This window comes from Sesamum indicum, linkage group LG8, assembly GCF_000512975.1.
Source record: "Sesamum indicum cultivar Zhongzhi No. 13 linkage group LG8, S_indicum_v1.0, whole genome shotgun sequence".
Classification (NCBI taxonomy): Eukaryota; Viridiplantae; Streptophyta; class Magnoliopsida; order Lamiales; family Pedaliaceae; genus Sesamum; species Sesamum indicum.
This window is the reverse complement of record NC_026152.1, coordinates 4,268,389-4,290,108: the sequence shown is the minus strand read 5'-3', so window position 1 is coordinate 4,290,108 and position 21,720 is coordinate 4,268,389. Positions and strand designations below refer to the sequence as shown.

The 21,720-nt window shown below is 37.6% G+C and overlaps 2 protein-coding genes across 2 annotated transcripts; both read left to right on the top strand.

Annotated features, from left to right (window-relative positions):
* Window positions 450-3,059, top strand: LOC105167749. Its single transcript, XM_011087567.1, has one exon. The coding sequence runs from the start codon at window positions 450-452 to the stop codon at window positions 3,057-3,059; it is 2,610 nt and encodes an 869-aa protein (XP_011085869.1).
* LOC105167729 (condensin complex subunit 3) lies at window positions 9,696-18,409 on the top strand. The gene is made up of 12 exons (XM_011087549.2): window positions 9,696-10,117; window positions 10,820-11,023; window positions 11,343-11,488; window positions 12,447-12,715; window positions 13,489-13,580; window positions 14,897-15,044; window positions 15,119-15,558; window positions 15,722-16,233; window positions 16,322-16,382; window positions 16,479-16,751; window positions 17,216-17,477; window positions 17,868-18,409. Exons 1-12 carry the CDS (start codon window positions 9,743-9,745, stop codon window positions 18,182-18,184), a joined length of 3,099 nt encoding a protein of 1,032 aa, XP_011085851.1. The 5' UTR covers window positions 9,696-9,742; the 3' UTR covers window positions 18,185-18,409.

Here is a 21,720-nt window from a genome sequence, read left to right as displayed (position 1 = left end):
TTTGCCTGGAGTGCCTCCGATTTTAAAGGTATTAATCCCGAAATTATTGTCCACCGATTGAACTTAGACCCAAAGGCACAGCCCATACAACAGAGAAAAAGAGCCTTCGGATCCGAGAAAAATGCGATCATTAAGGAGGAAGTGGATAAGCTGTTGAAAGCAGGATACGTTTCTGAGGTCCATTATACGGATTGGTTGTCGAACGTAGTTGTGGTGCCAAAGGCTGCAGGGAAATGGAGGATGTGCACCGATTTTACAGACTTGAACAGAGCGTGCCCCAAAGACCCTTTCCCATTGCCCAGGATCGACCAGTTGGTAGATGCGACCGCCGGGTACGAGTTGTTTTCGATGATGGATGCCTACCAGGGTTACCATCAGATCCGCATGGCTAAGGAGGACGCACAAAGACATCATTCGTAACTGAACAAGGTATATTTTGCTATAACGTAATGCCATTCGGTCTGAAAAATGCAGGTGCAACGTATCAAAGGCTCGTTAACAGAATGTTCAGAGAACAGATTGGAAAAACAATGGAGGTCTACGTGGACGATATGTTAGTTAAAAGCCGGCACTCGGAGAAACACTTGCAGGACCTCGAAGCAAGCTTTGCCGTCATGCGAACATACGGAATGAAGCTCAATCCAACAAAATGCACATTCGGGGTCGGAGGGGGCAAGTTCTTGGGATATATGGTGAGCAGCCGAGGGATAGAGGCCAATCCAGAGAAAATCAAAGCAATCCTCGAGCTAAAGTCACCAGCTTCGATAAAAGACGTACAGAAGTTAACGGGTAAGATCGCATCCCTTAACCGATTTATTTCAAAGTCAGCAGATAGAAATTTACCCTTCTTTAAAGTATTAAGAAAACCCAAGGATTTCCAATGGTCAAAAGAATGCGAGGATGCTTTTAACCAACTCAAGGATTACTTGAGGACGCCACCACTATTAGCAAATCCCCGACCTGGAGACATTTTGTATCTATACTTAGCAGTGTCGGAACATGCTGTGAGTTCGGTACTGGTGAGGGAAGAGAATAAAGTCCAGAACCCAGTATACTATGTTAGCAAAATGCTGCAGGGAGCGGAGATGAGGTACAGCTTAGTCGAAAAGTTCGTTCTTGCACTAGTAACGTCGGCTCGCAGGTTACGGCCGTATTTCCAATCACACAAGATCGTCGTATTAACAAATCAACCGCTCAAGAGCATTTTGTCGCGACCGGAGGTCTCAGGGAGATTAGTGAAGTGGGCTGTAGAACTGGGTGAACACGATATAGAATACCATGCCAGAAACTCGGAGAGGGCTCAGGTACTTGCTGACTTTGTAATGGAACTGACAAACATGCCTGCTCTGGATGTCAAGCCGTGGATGTTGCATGTAGACGGATCGTCGAATACTAGCAACGGGGGAGCTGGGATCCTGATACAAGGGCCAGGAGAGGTTGAAATAGAGGTCGCAGCCAGACTCTCGTTTCATGCCACCAACAACGAAGCCGAGTACGAAGCCCTAATCTTAGGATTAGAGCTGGCTCATGCAGCAGGAGCAAGAACTTTAGAAGTATACACTGACTCGCAGTTAGTAGCAATGCAGATCGAGGGGAATTACGAAGCGAAGGAGCAGACAATGTCGATGTACCTGAAGAAGTCAAAATCTCTGATCGAGCGTTTCGACAAATGCACGGTCCAACAGATACCAAGAGGAGAAAACGATAGAGCTGATTCACTTTCTAAATTTGGAGCCTCATTGTCGGGCATAAAGAACCGCAGTATAATAGTGATGGTGAAAGACAGACCAGCGATCGCTGAGGTCGATGTATATACGGTAGACCAACCTTGTACGTGGAAGGACGAGCTAACGCTCTATCTCAAGGAGGGGATTCTTCCCAAAAACCCTTCGCATGCAAAAAATTTGAAGTTAAAGGCCACCAGATTCACAATGATCGAATCTGAACTATACAAGAGAATGGCGGACGGACCCCTGCTAAAATGCTTGAATGACGAACAAGCGGGATACGTACTGAAAGAGATACACGAAGGGAGTTGCGGCAACCATTCGGGCGCAAGGTCGTTAGCTCAGAAGGTCGCACGTCAAGGGTATTTCTGGCCTACACTGATGAAGGATGCGAAGAGGCTAGTACAAAGATGCGAAAGCTGTCAGAGGTTCTCCGCCCGGATACATTCCCCGGCTACACCAATGGAACCATTACAGGTCGCTTGCCCGTTCGATCAGTGGGGGATCGATATAATGGGGCCTTTCCCCCCTGCGAGGGCACAAAAAAAATTTATCGTACTCGCAGTCGAGTACTTTTCTAAGTGGGTAGAAGCCGAAGCAGTGGCAAGAATAACGGAAAAAGGGATGATCGATTTTATTTGGAAGAATATCATATGTCGATTCGGGATCCCCAGAACTATCGTATCAGATAACAGCACACAATTCCAGGGGAAAGAAATTGCGAGCTGGTTGAAGGAGTTAAAAATCCAACAAAACTTCACATCGGTGGGCCACCCTCAATCGAACGGGCAGACAGAGGTGACCAACAGGACTATACTCCAACACTTAAAGACCCGTATTAATTCAAAAGGATCGTGGGAAGAAGAACTACCAGGGGTATTATGGGCATACAGGACGACCCCGAGGTCGTCTACAGGTGAAAGTCCCTTTTGTCTAGTTTACGGTTCTGAAGCTATTCTTCCTGCAGAAATCGGCGAGGAAACCCATCGGATCGCAAGTTACGACCCTGCGGCGAACAACCAAGCACGCGCGTTCGACCTAACGGTGATCGAAGAAAAGAAGGATGCCGCCCTAGCTAAAATACTCCACCACAAAGGCCTAATGATGAGGAGGTACAACAAAAAACTTCGACCCAGGGAACTCCAAGTGGGGGATCTGGTCCTTAAAAAAGCTGAAGTCTCTAAACACGTGGGGAAGCTGGACCCTGAATGGGAGGGCCCCTTTAAGGTGGTCGAAATACGGAGGAAGGGTGCTTACCTATTACAAGACTCTCAAGGACGTCTTCTCAAGCGACCATGGAACATACGAAACTTGAGAAAATTCTATGCATAATCCAGCCTGAGAAAGGCTGTCAGTAGTGCGATCATAGATGCCTGGGAAAGGCCAAATAATGTATGAAGTTTAGTTACTGTATACCCATTAGCCTGGAAAAGGCTCATTAAACCATATTAAATAATATGATCGCATTTTTCTTATATAGACCTGAGAAAGGCACTACCAATCAATGCGATAATGTTAAACCTGAAAAAGGTTTTCAAAAACGATCGTATCAGCAAAAGCGCTTACAGTAGCGAAAGCACTGAAGTCTAATGTTTTAAGAGATAGTGCTTAAAACCAGGGATTATACAAAAGGAACTACGATCAGATTGTTCAGGACATAAAGCTACATATTTTCAATGACATCTAGCAGTGAAGCAAATTCATCTTCTTTGGGCGAAGCAGCAGGGTCCTCGGGGAATGGGCGCAAGGCACCATCAAGGCTAGGGTCGAGCTTGGCGAGATCAAAACCAGGTACAAAGCCTTTCAATGTCGAAACTTGAGCTTTGCATCTATCAAAACCTTGTACCAGGTAGTCTGCAGCCCTAATTTCTAAAGCAGTATCAAAAGACGGAGCTCGGATAAAATCACGAGCACCGGAAAGTCGAGCCTCCCGAATACGAGCAGAGAACTCGTCGGAACTCAAGAACTCGGCTCGACCATCAATCTTCCCAGCTGCTTGTCCAACTGTGAAGCCAGCCTCTCTCCCCAACTCAGTAGCCTTAGACACCTCAGTGGCCATCTTTTCCTCCAACTCCTTGATACGGGCCTCCAGGACTGCGCGTTGGGCTTCCGAATTTTCCGCGCGAGCGGTAGCCTCCTCGACCTTGAGGCGCATCTCACTACTGGAACGTTCAGCGACCAATTGATTCCTTCGAAACCCGGCACACTTCAAAGAGAGTCCCCGAACGAGATTAGCAGCCTGGACACGATCGAGTTAGGAAAGAATCTAAAAAAAAAAAAAAAAAAAAAAAGGGGTCACTAGCGAGTGGGCAGCATGTTCTTCCAGTCGAGTAAAAGGGCTCTGGAGCAAGGCCGCCTGATCGCGTGGTAAACACGAAGCATTGAATAGTTCCCATGATACTTGTCCAGAATGTGAACCAAGAACAGTGCTGTTGGGAGAGACATTCCAATTTGGAACGAATCTTTCTTCGACGGGTGGAGGCATAAGGTGGTTCGGAGCACGGAGATCCTCGCGAGCTTTCTTCCAGCAGTCGGAAATGTCATTGAACATTTCCATACCTCTGCGATCATCAAGGGCTGTAGACACGGAGTGACCCAGAGCCAGGGATTGAGAACGGCTCCTCGTATTGGGACCCACGGGGCTCTTACCTCTCCTCCGTCTCCGGGGCAACAGGCCGCCCGAACCAGACTCTCCAGTATGGGATCGATCAGGCGAAGCAGGAGCCGGTTGATTCAGCGGACGAATATGGGAGCGGGTATCCTCACTCCCAATGTTGATGGGGGGGCTACGGGGTTGGTTCCCTTGAGGAGCTACTGAACTGTCACCAGGATGAGGCGAGGTCGCTGATGAAGGGACGGGTGCGGCCTCCCCAGCTGACGGTCGCGCCCGATTGGATCGGATCCGCTGGGCAAGGCGAGATTGACCTACCATATCGTCTGAAAAGAAAAAAAACAGTGGGTTGAGAACACATTGGATCCGAGTAGAACAGAAGGAAATGAAAACTTAATCGATTAATCACCTAAGGAGCCCTCAACTGGGATAGGGGCAGGAGAAAGTTGTGCGAGCTTGAGAACTTCTTCTACCAGAAGCATCTTGGGGTCATACCGATTAGAGGAAAGGCTCCTAATTTGATCACCTTCTAACCCCCCACCCTCAACCACAGGTCTCGGTTTTTCTAAGACCCATTCACAACAAAAAGGCCATCCCCGGCCCGGGGGAGGACGAACAAAGATGAATCGTTTCTTCCATGGACCTACGTTCGAAGTTAAAGGAGCCAGATATCTGCACTCCTTGCGGGCGGATAAGTAATAAAAACCATTATCTGCCGACCTAGCAGAGGTAGTAAACGAGTACAAAGACCAGAAATTATCGAAGCTGGGCTCATATCGGTAGACCCTCATTAGGATAACGAAGATAATGATGTGGCGGATCGAGTTAGGCGAGAGTTGCATAGGGCACAATTCAAGGCGCCTGAGAATTTGTGAAACATACGGAGCGAGGGGTAATCTCAGACCCGCGTCAAAATGATTCAAGGAAAATGAACAGAAACCTCGAGGGGGGCGATGCATGCGATCAGCAGAACTAGGAACTAAAACTTCGTAGCTAGGAGGGATAAAGTATTTTTCCCTTATTGTATCGACCCGAAGCCTTACAGTACTAACTATGTGCTCCCACGGCCTATCGCCGAAATCAGAGTCGGGAACACTATCGGAATCCGATTCTATTCGCCCACCATGACGCAATCTAGACCGAGACCTAGCCCTAGACGGACCTTCTTGGTGCATACTGACCGCAATACTATGGGTAAAAGTAGCAGTAGTGAGAAGCAAAGTTTGGGATGGCGGAACGTCGTACCTGGAAATGAAGAGTAAAGCAGGGCTTGAATGGTAGGAGGGCTGAAAGCGTTGGCTTGGGGAAGACGAAATCAGTTTGAAATATTTTGAATCACACGGATTATATGGGTTTTGTATTGAGAGGGGATTGGACGTCTGCAGAAGGCACGCGCCCTCCAATGCTAGAATGGACTGTATCTTTGGACGAATATACCCTTCACATTAAATTGAGGAACCACTATGGAAAGATTCCAGAATCCCACATAATGCTCAAATGGAGAGATTTGCGGCTGCCATAACAGTGGTTAGCTACGATTTTGGGCATAACTTGAGCTCCCAGACCCGGATATTGGCTCTTACCAAAATTATCCTTTGGAGACATATAAGAACAGCAAATGAAGGTTTGAAAGGGTAAGTTTTCACTTGAGATCAGACGTATACAATTTTCTATCATCGGATATCTCTGATCTAGGAACTGACTTGATCGTCGGAGAGCCATAGCCGGGACTACACCCGGCCGGCTTAACCGTTTCCTTTTGTTCTCAGGGATCGCGTTTCGGGAGCCGAGGTCGGATCGCGGATTAAGAGTTCGATCATCGAGTGAACTCGACCAAATCTTCCTACGCATTTTCAGATACTTATAATCTTTTAAATAATAAAAAGATAATATGTAATTATAATAAATTTTGAGGAAGTTTGTTAAAATTATATATATACAAATAAATAAATATAAAAAGGAGGTGGCGATTAGAGATTGAATTTCCAATCATGACGTACTCATTTGCAAATTGATCATCAACGACTGTTTTATCCATAGTCAACAATTATAAAAATAGATAAAATATATATATATATATATATATATATCCATAGTCAATTAGGTTGCTCAGACTCAGTCTGCGAAGTTAACGTCATACGATTTTAAAAATTATGAGTTCGAGTCTGATTTCTATATAGGTGTTATTCTATTTTAATAATAAAAATTTTATTTTATTTTATTATAGTTGACTATAATAGTTATTAATTATTGAAATTTATGATGTAATTATAAACGACTCACTCTTGATTCAAAGATATTATTGGAGTAAAATCTTTTCTATAATAAATTTGATTGTTACTACATTTGCTAGACAACCCGAAATTCCTTTTACTCAATTTTACCATCTAAGCAAGGACTCGTTGTCTACAGATTTGAGTGTTTAGGTCAATTTTTTAACCTATTTATATGAGTTAATTAAAAATCGGATAACATAATTACACGTAGGTCCCTTGTAGTTTGAAAATCTAGTGCTCTAGACGTTTGTTTATGTCTAACGAGTAGATCTAACCGTTAGTCAAAAGTTATCGAGTTTGATGATATTAGCAAAAAGTTGAATGAAAATTCGTATTTATCCACGATTGATTTATTACTTATTTATTATAGGTCAAAACAAATATTTTCTAACCAAAATACCTTTATAAGGATGAACTTATACTTTCTCACATGCGTTATCTTGTGAAAATGTATAAGGGTAGTTTGATTAAAATAATATTTATTTGACCTGCAATGGACAATAATAAGTCAATCGATGACAAATATAAATGTTCATTTAATTTTTATTGCTAATATTAGTAAATTCGGTGAATTTAACTAACGAATAAGTCTCTTCGTTAGACAGAAAAAAATATTAAGGGTATTTAATATAATTTTCTAAACTCGATGAGGTTTACTTGTAATTATACCAAACATCAGGAACGGACAATATAATTATTCTTAAAAAAATTATATATTATTATTATTAATTTTTAATTACCGATAAATATAAGGAGAAATTGAATAAAAATAAGAAAGAGACACTTTGGGTCGTTGGATGATGATGATAGTAATGATAATAATAATAATAATGATCTTTTCTGGGTTTTGTATAGTTAAGAATACCTTATAATGTTTGATAAAATTATGTAATCATTGAACGGATGTATAAAGTTGTCAATTTTGTCATGTATTTTTTTAAAATAAAAAATCGAATGGGGTGAATCGAAAAATTTTAAAAAGTATAAAAAAAATTATCCACTTAGTCAATAAAAAAATCATAAAATTTTAAAAAAATAAATAAAATTATAGTTCTTACTCCACAAGGAAATTTTGATTACTTCACCATTAAAAATGGATGAAAATCTAACGAATTGGGCTAATTGTTAGTCGATTGTTAAAATTAAAAAAGTATTAATAATTTTTTATACGATGAAATATTCAGACAATTTTTAAAATTTGGCTCTAATTTAGCCTTTACAAAATTATTCATTCTAAGACAAAATTATAGACAAATTTGATAATAATAATAATAATAATAATAATAATAATAATAATTCTGCAATTATCTCATAAATTTATTATAATTTATCCAATACTAAAATAAAGAGCATCTCACCAACCCTTGGGAATCGATCCTTGGGAATTGTTCTTCTGGAGGAGACTGCAAACACTGGCGAGTCTGGTGACAATCAGTGCCGCAATTTGTTGGGCATATGGGTTATGATTCAATTTGTTTATGGGTTATGATGAAGGCATCTGGTGCCCCCATTCTGCACCTTTACCCTTTCTCATCCACTCACCTTTCAGTTTGAACCAATTGTGCGGAGCAGGGAACATATTCTTACGCCGCCTGGTTTTGGTTAAGGTTCCCAGTTCTCCAGTGTGTCTGAATCCCATGTATTATTGCTAGATATGATGACGAGGAAAGGGATTTATGCGATTGTGATTAGATTTCATGATATTCTAACAAGGAAAATATGATCACTAATTGATTGTTGGATCACTATGATCACTCAGAAAGAGATAATATGGGAAATATTTGATACGTAGAGAAAGTGTTTTGTAATAATTTTTACTTTTATGGTACGAATAATTTGTCGAGAAAGTTGTAAGTTTAATTATAATAAAAGTTATGTGTGTTTGAAAACAAAAGTGAAAAACCAAAAGATCGGAAAAATTTGAAGTTGGCTGAATATTTTATGATTTTAACAGTAAATTGTAAAAATTGACAGATAATTATTTATAGCTTTTGGCTTAAATTAACTTATATTTTTTAAACTATTTAAAAGCTTAAATTGTTAATCGAAAGTATTCATTTAAGTTTACTTTTAGCAAAAAGTTAATTTACGTTTAAAATAAGCTCCCGGAAAACAACCCTATAGTGTTAAAAGATTTATATATATATATTTCGGACTGATTGGAAATTATCCTTTACCTATTATACCCTCGATAAAAAAGAATAGATATTCCATAAAAATATTAGAATTTACGTCTTTTGCGGGAGTTTGTACCAATTTTAACCTAATTAACCCACACTCGATCTGAGTCCCTGGATAAAAGATCATGTAGCGCGACGCGATCTAAGACTCCAACGTGGAGGCCGCACAATTGGTCCAGAACTATAATTACTGCTCATAAATAAAAAATCAAATATGAATTGACGTTTTCTCTATCCGTAATTTATTTGACCTATTCATTTCATATTGATTATTTCAATAACATGATCGTCGGAGCATTTCCACTGAGGCCATTTCCAACACCTTTGAGTTGCCGCGGTTTTAGATTTATTTCTTTTACTTACACTGAATATGCGCATGCACAGAGTGTACATATTGCTGAACTGAACAGAGCAGATACCCATCACAGTCTGACATAATTATTTGGCGACACTACAACTTTTAGAAAAAAAAAAAAAAACGACACAATAAACGTCGATGTAATCATTCTTTCTTTATCTCTCATCGATCTTCTTTCTCTTCTAATCATATTTTAGTTTATGTCGTTTTCGTTGATCGTCTTCCTCGTTCATTCACCTTAAAAAGATTTGTTCATCGAATTCTTTCCCAATCTTATTTCAATGAATTTATCGTACACGCATCGAATATGTATGACCGTCTAATCTCTGAAGACCGGGACAAGTGTCAGTATATGTGTAATATTTTTATCTTCCATGTAAATGGCAGTCCAGCCCAGGTTTGTGGGCTTATGTGGATCCAACACATTTTGGGCTTCAGAAATTGGATAACGGCCCAAGTAGTGACGATTAGCTGGCCCACTTCATAGCATGGCCCAATAAGACTGCGTTTTTCCCGCTTCGAATTCGTTCGGACACCATTTCAAAAAGAGTAGCAACAGCGGGAATCAACGGAAATCTTGTGAGGGAATAATGCAGATGGCGAACGAAGAATCGGAGGAGCAGCGGAAGTTGTCGCTCAAAATCGCTAGGCTGTTTGACGAGGTTTGGACCTCGCAAGCTGCGCACGTCCGGAAGCTCAAGGAACTCGTCTCTCTCCGCTCCTCGTCGCCGCCGAGTGAATTCTGCGAGGCGTTTTGCAGAGCCCTAAAGCCTCTTTTTAATTTCCAGCGTCGCACCGCCTCTGCTGAGCGGATTATCAAGTTCGCTGCCGTCTTTGCTTGCTCGCGCGGTGGGAAAGGTGATTCAGGTGATAAATTTCTGGAGAATTTCCTGATGTTTCTGCTTGTGGGTGCTGCCGCGGCTAACAAGACTGTTAGGTTTAGGGCTTGCCAGATCGTTTCTGAGGTATCTTCTACGTTTTTATCGTAGTCTCAGCGATGTACGGTTAACATTTTTGACATCTTGAAATTTCTTTGGATATTATCCGTGCCCGTGGTGCGGGTTTGAACTTCTTGCAGTCTGAAAAATTAAGTCGTAACAAAAATCGGGAGAACTGAAAATCAAGCGGGGGAAATTGCTTTCGTGGGTTTTGTTTATTCTGTATCAGCTAAATTACAGCAACGTGGATCAGAGAAATGGATGGATGTAATTGCCGGGGGGGAGATCTAAATCTTCTCTTTGGCGTTTCTTTCCACATTCTGTATATTGAAAATGAGACAATGTATCGCATGATGTTTATCATAGGAATTATAGATCGCTGTCATGAGTGAGTAGGTTATAAAGGTATAGGTCTTCTGGTTTTCGTTGTAGGGGTAGAGTGTTTGATTCCCAAAGATTGGGGATTTCTCCCGTTTTAAAGTGTATGCTTTCCTTTCATGAGTTAGATTTTCTGCTTACTGACTATAATTTCATATGAGATTAATCCTTTCTTTCTCCAAAATGAAACACATGTTTCTTAGGCTGTTAGCCAAGCAATTAGGTCACAGCTTTTGTTATCATCTTACGCCAATTCACTATCCAGGAGTGAGCCACTCTGACATGATTTGAAATGAAAAAACCACTATATCCTGAAAGATAGTAATCATTTACATGCCTTTTGCTGTCTAGATCATTATGCGGTTGCCGGACGATGCAGAAGTAAGCAATGAACTTTGGGATGAGGTGATAGAATGCATGAGGCTACGTGTGGCCGATAAGGTCCCTGCAGTTCGAACATTTGCAGTCAGGGCTCTTGCACGCTTTGCAAATGATTCAGAGAATGGCGACATTCTTGAATTGTTCCTTGAGAAGTTGCCAATGGAGCAGAATGGGGTAGGTCCTATTTGTGTTCCATTTTTGGCTAACTTTTCTGGTCTGCCTAATTATATGTCTGGTTGACTAATGGTACACTACTGTTTACCTTCTGGATGTTTAACCAGACTCTCTAAATAACTTCATTAAAAACCTCAATGGTTTTTTCCATGCCATTCTAATTCAATTTGTTGGTGTCACCAAAGATTGCTGTTCAATTTGACCAGTTTTAAGAGAAGCATTTTTGTGCATTAACACTATGAACTTATATTGTAAATAATATACCACATATGTTGCCTAGAGATACATTTTATTAAGTTTGGCTATTGCAAATGTGCAGGATGTTCGTAAGATAATTGTGTTGTCTTTGCCTCCTTCAAGTGCAACTTTACCAATGATATTTGATTGCACTCTGGATGTTAGTGAGTCAGTACGAAAGGCAGCATACTCTGTCCTAGCCTGTAAAGTACCACTACAGAGTCTCAGGTTTATTTTTATTCTTCTGGTTTATCGCATGATTTTAACTTGTCATTTTTTCATGCTGATTTCTATTTTCCTACTTGTGTTCTTTCTTAGTCGTGTTACACACTTCTGTTTGACCCAAGATTTTTAAGTAGATGTGTTTAAACTAATGCAACATTGAGCATTGCTCATGATCATAAGTCAACAATTGGAATTATGTATATGTTAAAATTTAACTGAAGCATGAATTAACAAAAATATTTACACTACTAAAGAGGTCTTGTAATGCTTGTACTTATTCTTTTGTTTCCCATAAAATGAGATATTAACATGTTTTTGTTATTCGTTTTCAGCTCTAAATTAACTGATGATGTTTCTAGAAGTCAGAGAATCTTCTCAGAATATCGCTATTGAGATGGATATGTCCAAAAAATAAATAGAAAAGATTTGAATGATCCTAATAACTTGTTTTATTAAGACTTCTGCTAAAATGGTAAAGTATACAAAAGCCAAGAAATTGACAACAGGGCAACTTTGACATATAAGAACCATAGGCTAAAATCAGAAGCTAAAAAAATTAGTTGGAAATTCAGTTGAGAACTCTTATTTCTAGTATAATAGATCATGCATCCTTAGTGTCAATGCTGCAATTTCCAGGTTGTGTTTGTCATAAGATCTGTCTGTGGTACATGGCATGATTACCTAAAATAGAATATTTAAGAGGACTGAAAAGATGCTTTTGATTTAATGCTTTCAGTAGATTTCTTCTCTGCATGACCCAAGTTGGAAATTTCTTCAACCACAAGGCAACATTATGCGAATGGTGACAATAACTTCTGAATTAGATTGTGATTCTTAATGCTGCTTGTTGGACTAGATGAAGCATAAAATCCCATTAATCTCCTAGCCCTTCAGTTTGACCTCTATGACTAGAAGTTATACAGTCGACGTGATTATTTTGCTTGTAATATGTGTTTTACAGCATCAAGCACAGAACAAATATTCTTCAGAGGGGGCTCACTGATCGCTCCACAGCTGTCGCGAAGGAGTGCGTGAAGTTGTTGAAAGATGAGTGGCTTGAGAAATGTTGCAATGGAGACCCTGTCGAACTGCTTAAGTTTCTTGATGTTGAAACATATGAATCAGTTGGGGAGTTAGTAATGACCACACTACTGAAAGCAGGATTGGTAAAAATGCAAAATGGTCAAACTATCCGGAAATTCCTTATATCTAATGGTGACTCAGCTGAAGGTACTAAATACCATTTATCTTGATTTTCATATGTAGGTATTTTGTAACTCACTAGAAACTTAACTAAATAACCAATCTTTTGATCTTTCAGCCATTCTTGCTTGGTTATATTTGGATCCATCGTGGTCCATGACATTAATAAGATCCCTGCTGTTTTATTATAATTCCACTCGCTATAAGTTAGGAGCACCTTGTGCAATATTTGCGGAATGTTATTTAAGTTGATGTTGGCTTTCTGAAACCTATAGTCCCCGACATCTTTGGTGCTGTAGCAGGAGACATGCCTTTACTGTAGACTTTGCTAAACATTGTCAATTTGTTGTGGTGAACAATCGATGTTTCAGGCCTAAGATGTACATCCTGCATAGGTTGACTGCATTACCAAATATCAGCAGGAGTTTAACTAGAGCTTCACTTCAATTTCTGTTGCTGAAATCTTTGGTCATTGTTCAGTAATTTGAAATTCAGACAGTATATTCCCATATAAGAATTTCTATTTACAGCTATATCAATATGGGATTTGTGTATCGGTTCCTTACTGATCTGGAAGCTCATATTACTTTCCAAATTTTTGCTTAGCCATGCACACAAGCATTAGTAAAAACGAAAAATAACATTAGAAAAAGCAAGAATCACCATTTGTGTTTCTGGAATCAAATATAGTTATATATGATCTTTCTTATTGTTTAAGTATTTAATTTATTCACTGGTGCATCCAAGACCTAGTGAGTGTTTAGCTTGAGTGTTCATAACATGCTTTCCCATGTAAATAGGAGGACACAGCAATCATTCTATTGAGCTGATGGACCCAGAAGTTGCTCTTTTTTGGCGAATGGTCTGTAAGCATCTCCACATGGAAGCAAATGTAAGCACTTAAAGTTGACAAAATGGTATTAACTTTGTCTATTTGCTTTTCTGTAAATGCAGTATGCTGATTTTGGTCAATGGTATTTTACCTGCACATTAGGAAAATGCTATTCACAACTCAATTTTGATACCTCGTTCACTGCCTCAGCTGGTTTTACATATAATCCATTAAGTGATCTAGGGTCTTATAGGTGTTGCACGTAAATGATCTGGAATAAAATTAAATTGGAATTTGAAATGCCATTGAAAAGGCTATTTGCAACTGTTCTTTTATGCTGTTGCATAATGAAAGTCATTTGGCTTTGGCTTTTAACTGTTGTTATTAGCCAGAAAATTTTATGCTGGTCATTATAAAATTTTGCTGGTTGAAACTCATTCATTTGGAATGCTGTCAGTATTTCAGTCACTAAACTATGCTATTGATATTTGATGACTTTATCTAAAGGGTGTTTAACTAAAGTCTTTGAAGTTACAATGAAGTATTAGAATTAGTGATGCTGAGCCAGTGATTCAACTCTTCGTATCTTTCTTCTTATCTGATATTTTAACTTCAGTAATGGCGAGACTTTAGTACCAAGTGACAACATTGATGGACCAGAAATCAAATGAATGGTAAATTATAGTGGTGAAGTGTGACCTTTCTAGTCAATTTTACTAGGCTTCATTAATAATTTTCAGTTTTTCGCATCCTGATATATGGTTACAATACTCTTTACATGGCATGAACCAATGTTGCTAGACAAGTGGAACAATCTGACCTTTTACTTGTCTAAGGCTCTAAGTTGTAAAAATGGATAATCATTTCTTCCTTGTAAGTTGTTTGACTAGACTCCATGACAAATGCTGCTAGTCAGGTTCCAAATTGCAGTACATATACTGTATTGCAGACAATCCTTAAAAACGACTGCCGATGGGAGAATTCACTATCACTATTTTATCATGATTTATCCAAAAAAATTAGTCTTGGGAGGCTTCAATAAAACTGATGTTAGTTCTTAGCTTGTCTATTTATATTATTATAAAGTGAAAATAGAGAAAACTTTATATACAGGTTACGTAGGAAGTTGCACAACCAGCAACTATAATATGGTAGAGGTTCTTGATTTATAGTCTTAGAGATTTTATTCTTTTATACAGTGTTCATATTATTCTAAAGTAACTTGTAGTAAATCATGTACTTGTAGAATGCCTAACAAAATTAGGTGCACAGGGTTGCACAATGCTGAAGAAACTCTTATCTTTTCTATTTTGAAGAAATTGTAGTAATGATCTTCCGCTGCTTACACTTTAAGTTCTTTTCTCATGATCAATCAGACAAAGGGCTCTGATGCTGCTATGACCATGGGCACGGAATCAGCTGTATATGCCGCAGAAGCTTCAGATCACAATGATCTTCTTGATAGTATACTTCCTGCGTCCGTGTCTGAATATGTGGAATTGGTTAATGCTCACATTGCTGCTGGTGAGCACAGTTAAATAATGAACAACTTCTGTTAGATTTTATGCAATCCATTTTTATGCCATATGATTTTACAGGGCCAAATTACCGATTTGTATCACGGCAACTGCTACTTTTGGGTGCTATGCTTGATTTCTCTGATGCTTCAAAAAGAAAGGTCGCAAGTGAATTTGTTCAGAATTTGTTACATATGGCTATTGATCATGAATTGGATGATAATGGAAATGAAGTTTTCATTGGAGATGGTCTCAATTTAGGAGGGGAGAGAGATTGGGCTGCTGCTGTAGCAGAATTGGCAAAGAAAGTCCATGCAGCCACTGGGGAGTTTGAAGAGGTTGTTCTTGCCGTGGTGGAAGAGCTTGCTCGGCCTTGCAGGGAGAGAACAGCAGACTGTAAGCAGTGGCTGCACTGTCTTGCTGTGATTGCTCTGCTTTTGGAGAACACAACTTCTTTTCGTCATATGCAGGGAAGGGCCATAGACCCTGCTGAAATTCTTCACTCTATATTGCTTCCGGGGGTAAGTTTCTTGGAAACTCTGTTGTTTCTTTTTATCTTTTGCTTTTTGGTTGATGATGTGGAAATGGTTTGCTTGCAATAACTTATTTTCTGACTCTTGTCCTGGGCTTATCACTTAATTTCTTCAAATGATTCATTTTTTGTTGATGCTTTGTGAAATGCAGGCAAAGCATGCTAGCTTGGATGTCCAGAGGGCTTCCATTAGGTGCCTTGGTCTTTTCGGATTGTTAGAGAGAAAACCTAGCGAGAATACAGTTAAGCAGTTAAGATTTTCTTTTGTGAATGGCCCTCCTAGTATTACCATAATGGCTTCCAAGGCATTACTTGATCTTGGAATATGGCACGGTCCAGATGAAATGGACAAAGCCATGAAGTCTAATCTCTCATCACAACTCCGTGAGCATAAAATGTCCCCAACCCCTGTTGAATTTGGCAATGGAAGTGAGGATTTGGATATTGAACTGCTTGATCTGTTATATGCGGGACTTGAACATGATTGGGGTGATATTGTGGAGGTTGAAGAGAAACACTCAATTCATGACATTTTAGGTGAAGGTTTGGCGAAAATTCTTCTGTTGAGCAATAAGTTTCCAGGATCACATGCTTCAACACATGACTTGCTGTTAGCTAAGCTCATCAGCCTGTACTTCAATAGTGAGAGTGAGGAGCTTCAAAGGTTGCTCTCTTCTCCAATCTCTTGGTTGGCCTATTTATACATATAGACAATATGGACAACTAACTGTTTCATATATCCTCTTTTGTAGGTTGAAACAGTGTCTATCAGTTTTCTTTGAGCACTATCCATCCCTTTCTTCAAATCACAAGGTGCGAGGCTATTTTTACATATGTTTTCTAGTTAGTTCACCTGCATTAGTATGAGTATTGATTTCCTGATGAAAAATTTTATCCCTGAAATTTCAGAAATGTCTATCCAAAGCTTTTATGCGAGTTATGCGCTCCTTGTGGCCTGGAATCAATGGCAATGTTGCCGGATCTACTCTGATGGTGTCTAACATGCGTAAACGTGCTGTGCAAGCATCACGCTTTATGCTGCAAATGATGCAAGTTCCTTTATTCACAAAGGAAACTGCAAAGCCAGATGATAATCAAAGTGAGAATCATGATATTGGGACAGACCCTTCACCTGAGTTTGAGAGTGGAGAGGAAGGGCTTGCAATACGCATTGCAGTAGAGGTACAGATGTTTGTTATTATGAACTATATGGTAATTCAAAGTTTTCTAAGTTTCAATAATTACTCCAGTTTATTGAAGTTTGCCAGTTTTTTCCATAACTAATGTAATAATTAACCTATGTATAGACTATTATGGGTTTTAAATTTATCACAAGGTGTTCTGCATGGCTGAAAATGGCATTTTCAAAGGAGATGCAGGAGTACCACCCTTCAACAGAAGAAAAACAAAGGCTTCCATGAAGTTTCCCCTTTTTCTTGTATTTCTCTACTCTAGTGATGTAACATAAATTTTTCTTTCTTTGGGGTTCTTCTTGAGCCCATGTTCTAAAAAGCTATGAGATTTTAGGATATTCCATGCAATGCCTTGATGAACCAAATGCGAATGCATTTTCTTCATGTTCTTGTTTTCATTCAGCTGCAATTCTATTTATTTTACATGATAATTTATTATTCCCCCTGATCAAGGTGGCAAGCTTCCATGCCAAGAAGACGGCCGCGGAAAAAGCATACCTGGCTGCACTTTGTAGAATACTTGTCTTACTTCAATTTCGGGTGTCGGAACAAGGGGCCATAAAGCTCATGCGGAGGATTTTAAATCGTGTGATAGCTTCTGTGGCAACTGAGAAAGAACTTACGAAGGAATTGTGGCGGATGGCTGAACGCCTACAGGCCATAGATAGGCATCCCGGTGAGAAGTTGTCGACCGAGCAGACTGATCTGATATTAGGTACTGACAATACTACTCTCTATATTTCATTCTTAATTTCTCATTAGTTAAATTTAAGAACAAGATTCAACAATTCTTTTAGGGGAGATTTCAGGAAAAGAGGATTATTTCTGTTGAGTATGAACTGTGAAACCACATCTTATGCTTGATTGTTTTGTGCTGTCTCGTCCTATAATCTCCAGAGCCATATTTGCTGAAGAAAACAATATGCACATGCTTATTGATAACGTTTGCGTACATGCATGGACTTCCCATAGTTCTCTGTGCATGTAGAGTCAGTGCAATGTGATTTTAGGACTGGCCATATAGCCAAAAGAAATGTCCGTGTCTTGTCTTGTATTTTTCCATGATCCCATCTCCTTTATATTGATGTACTCGATCTACAAACAGGAAAGTTAGAATTAGCTATCAAGCTCGATGATGGTGACTGCATGGAAGTGCCCCCAACTCCAGCACCGCAATCAACCAGACAAAGTCGTGCCAGAAGACGAGCAAAGGATGAAGAATCTTCCTCTGATGATGAACTCTCTCCAACTTCGGTGGTTCCATCTAATCCTCCTGTGAGCCGTTCACAGAGGGCAAGCAAGACGGCAGCATTGTCCAGAATGACGGCCAAGGCGTCAATTAGGATAGAAGAGGAGGATGATGAGGACGAAGACGACGAAGATGAGGCTGGGTCGGAAGTGACATCTGATGATTCTGATTAAAGATTTATTACATTTTTTTTGTTGATTGTACATTTGTTCTGCCTAGTGTGCATCTCGTACAACTAGCAGAAAAAAAAAATGGTCATTTTCTAGCCCTGTATGAGTAGTGATGGTCGTTTTGTAGATCTTTCCCTGTATGAGTCATGTATCCATTGTGAAGGTTGTGGTTTCCCATATGGGATTCTTGGAAATTCGAATGTGTTTCAGCTGTCTTCCGGGCCAAAATGCTGTTGGGCTAGGCCCATTTGTTTGCTGGATTCTTATATTAATATGTATTCTTGAAAATTGTAGAATTGTTGAAAAGATTTTGATTGGTTTAAGAAAGTGGTTTCGAAATTGAGAAATTTCATGTAGTATGTTGAAAATCATATCAATGTTCGGCATTAATTGAAAATTGTTCTAAGGCTAAGGTTTGATTAACGAGTTTGAGTATATGGGAATTTATTTTATTTTATATGAGTGTTTGTAATTTGTTTATCAATATAATTGAATTGATGTATTGTTCAATGTATTGAGATGAGTTATTATAATTTACTTTACATTACTAAATACTTTACATGTACATATTGTATATCATATATGATCGATAAGTCTGTTCGGAAAGTAATTAAATAAAATAAAATTTTGAAGTTATTTTGTTGTTTTTCTTATGATTGGGAATATATTTTCATCGTCCTCCCACATTGTATATTAAAATTATTTCAGTTATTGGAAAAAAGGTAAAAAAAAATCATATCCAAACATAATAAAATTGCCAAAAAAATAACACCTCACAAACTGATCATTTCTTCAAAATTTCCTCTCTCCTCTGCATAACCATTAAAACTACTCATTTTAGTTTTTAGTTCATCAATTATTTTTAAGAAATAATTATATTACACCTTAATCTATGATCAAGTTTATACAAATTATTATTATTTTTTTGCATAGCTACAAAAACCATCTTAACAACCAAAAACCAGGGGCGGTTCATGTAAAATACGCCGATGTTTTCAGTGGAGTGTATGTATAATTTTTCAAAAAGCAGGAGCAATTTATATAAATGATATTGACATTTCTGGTAAGTGTATATATAATTTTTTTTCCGAAAAGTAAGGATGATTTGTATAAATAGACCATAATTAAGAGGTATAAATGTAATTATCCCTTATTCTTATTTATTCTTTTCATCAATTTTATTTTCGTATAGTTCCCTAATAATAAAATTAAAAAAATAAAATAAAATATTATGGTTAGAACTTAGAATAAAGAGTAAGAGAAGATTGATGCCGGTCGCCGGCCTAACATAAATTTTGTATCATAAATATTAAAAACTGACCTTGTAGGCTGTAGCCTCCCTAACTACTTGGCAATTATTATTCCCCCACTCCCCCAAATAATATTTAAATTTGACAAACGCACCAAATCCCCATTGCAAAGTATTCTATAAAATATATATCAACTTTTACTATTATTGGTTTATTTAAATAAATGATTTCTGCCCTTTGCGACGCAATTTCACACTATCTGACAAAAATAGAAAAAAGAAATAAAAAAATAGCATTGCTGCCCAAGCAACAGTGAAGATCATAAGTCTTTTTTGGACACTTATCATAATTTTATGAGGTATTTTTATCCAGTAATTATAAATTGTTAATACCTTTGATCATGTAATTTACGTCATTTATATATTTAGAGTTTTTTTTTTTCTTTTGACGAATCTTTTTTTGGGCAAATTTGTCATATATTGACAATTTTGGTCCTAACAATTTATAATTACAGAATAAAAATCGAGACTTGCTCTAGTGTAAAGGAGACCAAAGTCGACACAAGACTAATTGTGCCAAAAAATAAGACGGAATATAAGATGCTCAGGATTAAATACATCATAAAAGATTAATGTGGAGACGGAATATGTCACAAGACAAAAAAAATACTAACGGTCTGGTAAAAAATATAATTTTGTCTTTATTTATTAAAAAATTAAAATAAAATAATAGTTGCTCCTAATTGACTCTAACACCGACAGTGCGTCTCACGATTTTCAAAATTGGGTTTGTTCCCCGGACAGGGCTTCTCACACATGCCATTCATCAATGAACTCTACCACCAACATCCATCATGCAATATTTTTTTTATTATTAATTAAGATCCTTTAATTTGATTATGTTTTTTTTAGCAGATATTAATTATTTAAATTTAAAAAAATGGGTTAGGGTTTATTAAGATAATTTTTCATTTTAAATCAACTGCAGTTTTATACAGAAACATAGTGAGGGTTTTTCTCGACGATAATCCTCTCCAGAGCTCTTAATATGATGAAAAATCGTCTTGGATTTGAGTCCAATCATGTATGTGGGCGTTCTTTTACTTTATAGTAGTCTCTAACTTTATTGTGTTAATTTCGGTTGTATTTTAAATTTATTGATGTATTTAATTGATTTTTAAGATCGTGATGTATAAAAAATGGACTAATTACGCTTATACATCTTTTAAAAATGTGAAACTGTATTTTCCTAAAAATGTTTCAAATTTTCACTTGAACTCCATTTGAAAATTTAATGTTTATAGCTGACTCCCTTCCGTTAAAGTTTGAAAAATAATGCTGATATTAGTAAAAATATTACATAAATTTTTAAAATTTTCTTTATTTAACATTCGCATTCAATAATTTTTTTGCTTATAATTAAAAAAAAAATATAATGATAATAACCTCACTCCATATATATATATATTACATTTGTCTCTTTATAAGTATCATTATATATACTTGTGAATGTTAAATGAGAGACAAAATTAAAAATATATATACATATATTGCTAAATTCAGCATTTTTCGTCTAAATCCTAATGGAAGCGGGTCATGATGTGTAAACAATTTTTTTTTTGAGGGGGTGTAAGTGTAATTTCAAAACTTTTTGGAGGAAAGTATAATTTTGTATTTTTAAATGGGGTCTAAGTGTAATTAAATCTAAAAAATATAGAATTATATATCTTTATGATGATATTAAATATCTCAAAATTTGGGTTGAAGTAAAATAGAAGGAAAAGAAAATCGACCAAATTAATTTCCCTCTATGATGCATTTACAAGATTTCAAACAATTAGAAAAAAAAAAAAAAGACAGAAGAATTCTTTTGCAAGATTTAAATATATCACACGTACGTTTATCCATACCTAAATCTTTTTGCACGTTGTACTGATTAATTCTACACATGCACGAGGTATACTAATCGAAACCCTACTTATATTATTTTTTTTAATTAGGGTTTACTATTAGTCTCTAATTTTGATGTATATAAACTTTTTCTAAGAGCAGGAAAGTGATTTAGGGTTTATGAGATTCGTGTTTTTTTTGTTTTTTGTTTTCAAATTATAATAATTTTTAACAAGTCGAGTTTCGTTATGAAGAGATGGATAATAAATGTTAATATTGACATTTTAATTAGTAACAGTATCAATTAATCATAAACAAATTCATGAATGGTTCACATACAAATTTGAATTAATAACGCGCGTATTTGTGAGTTTGGCTGTTCACATAATTGATGGACACA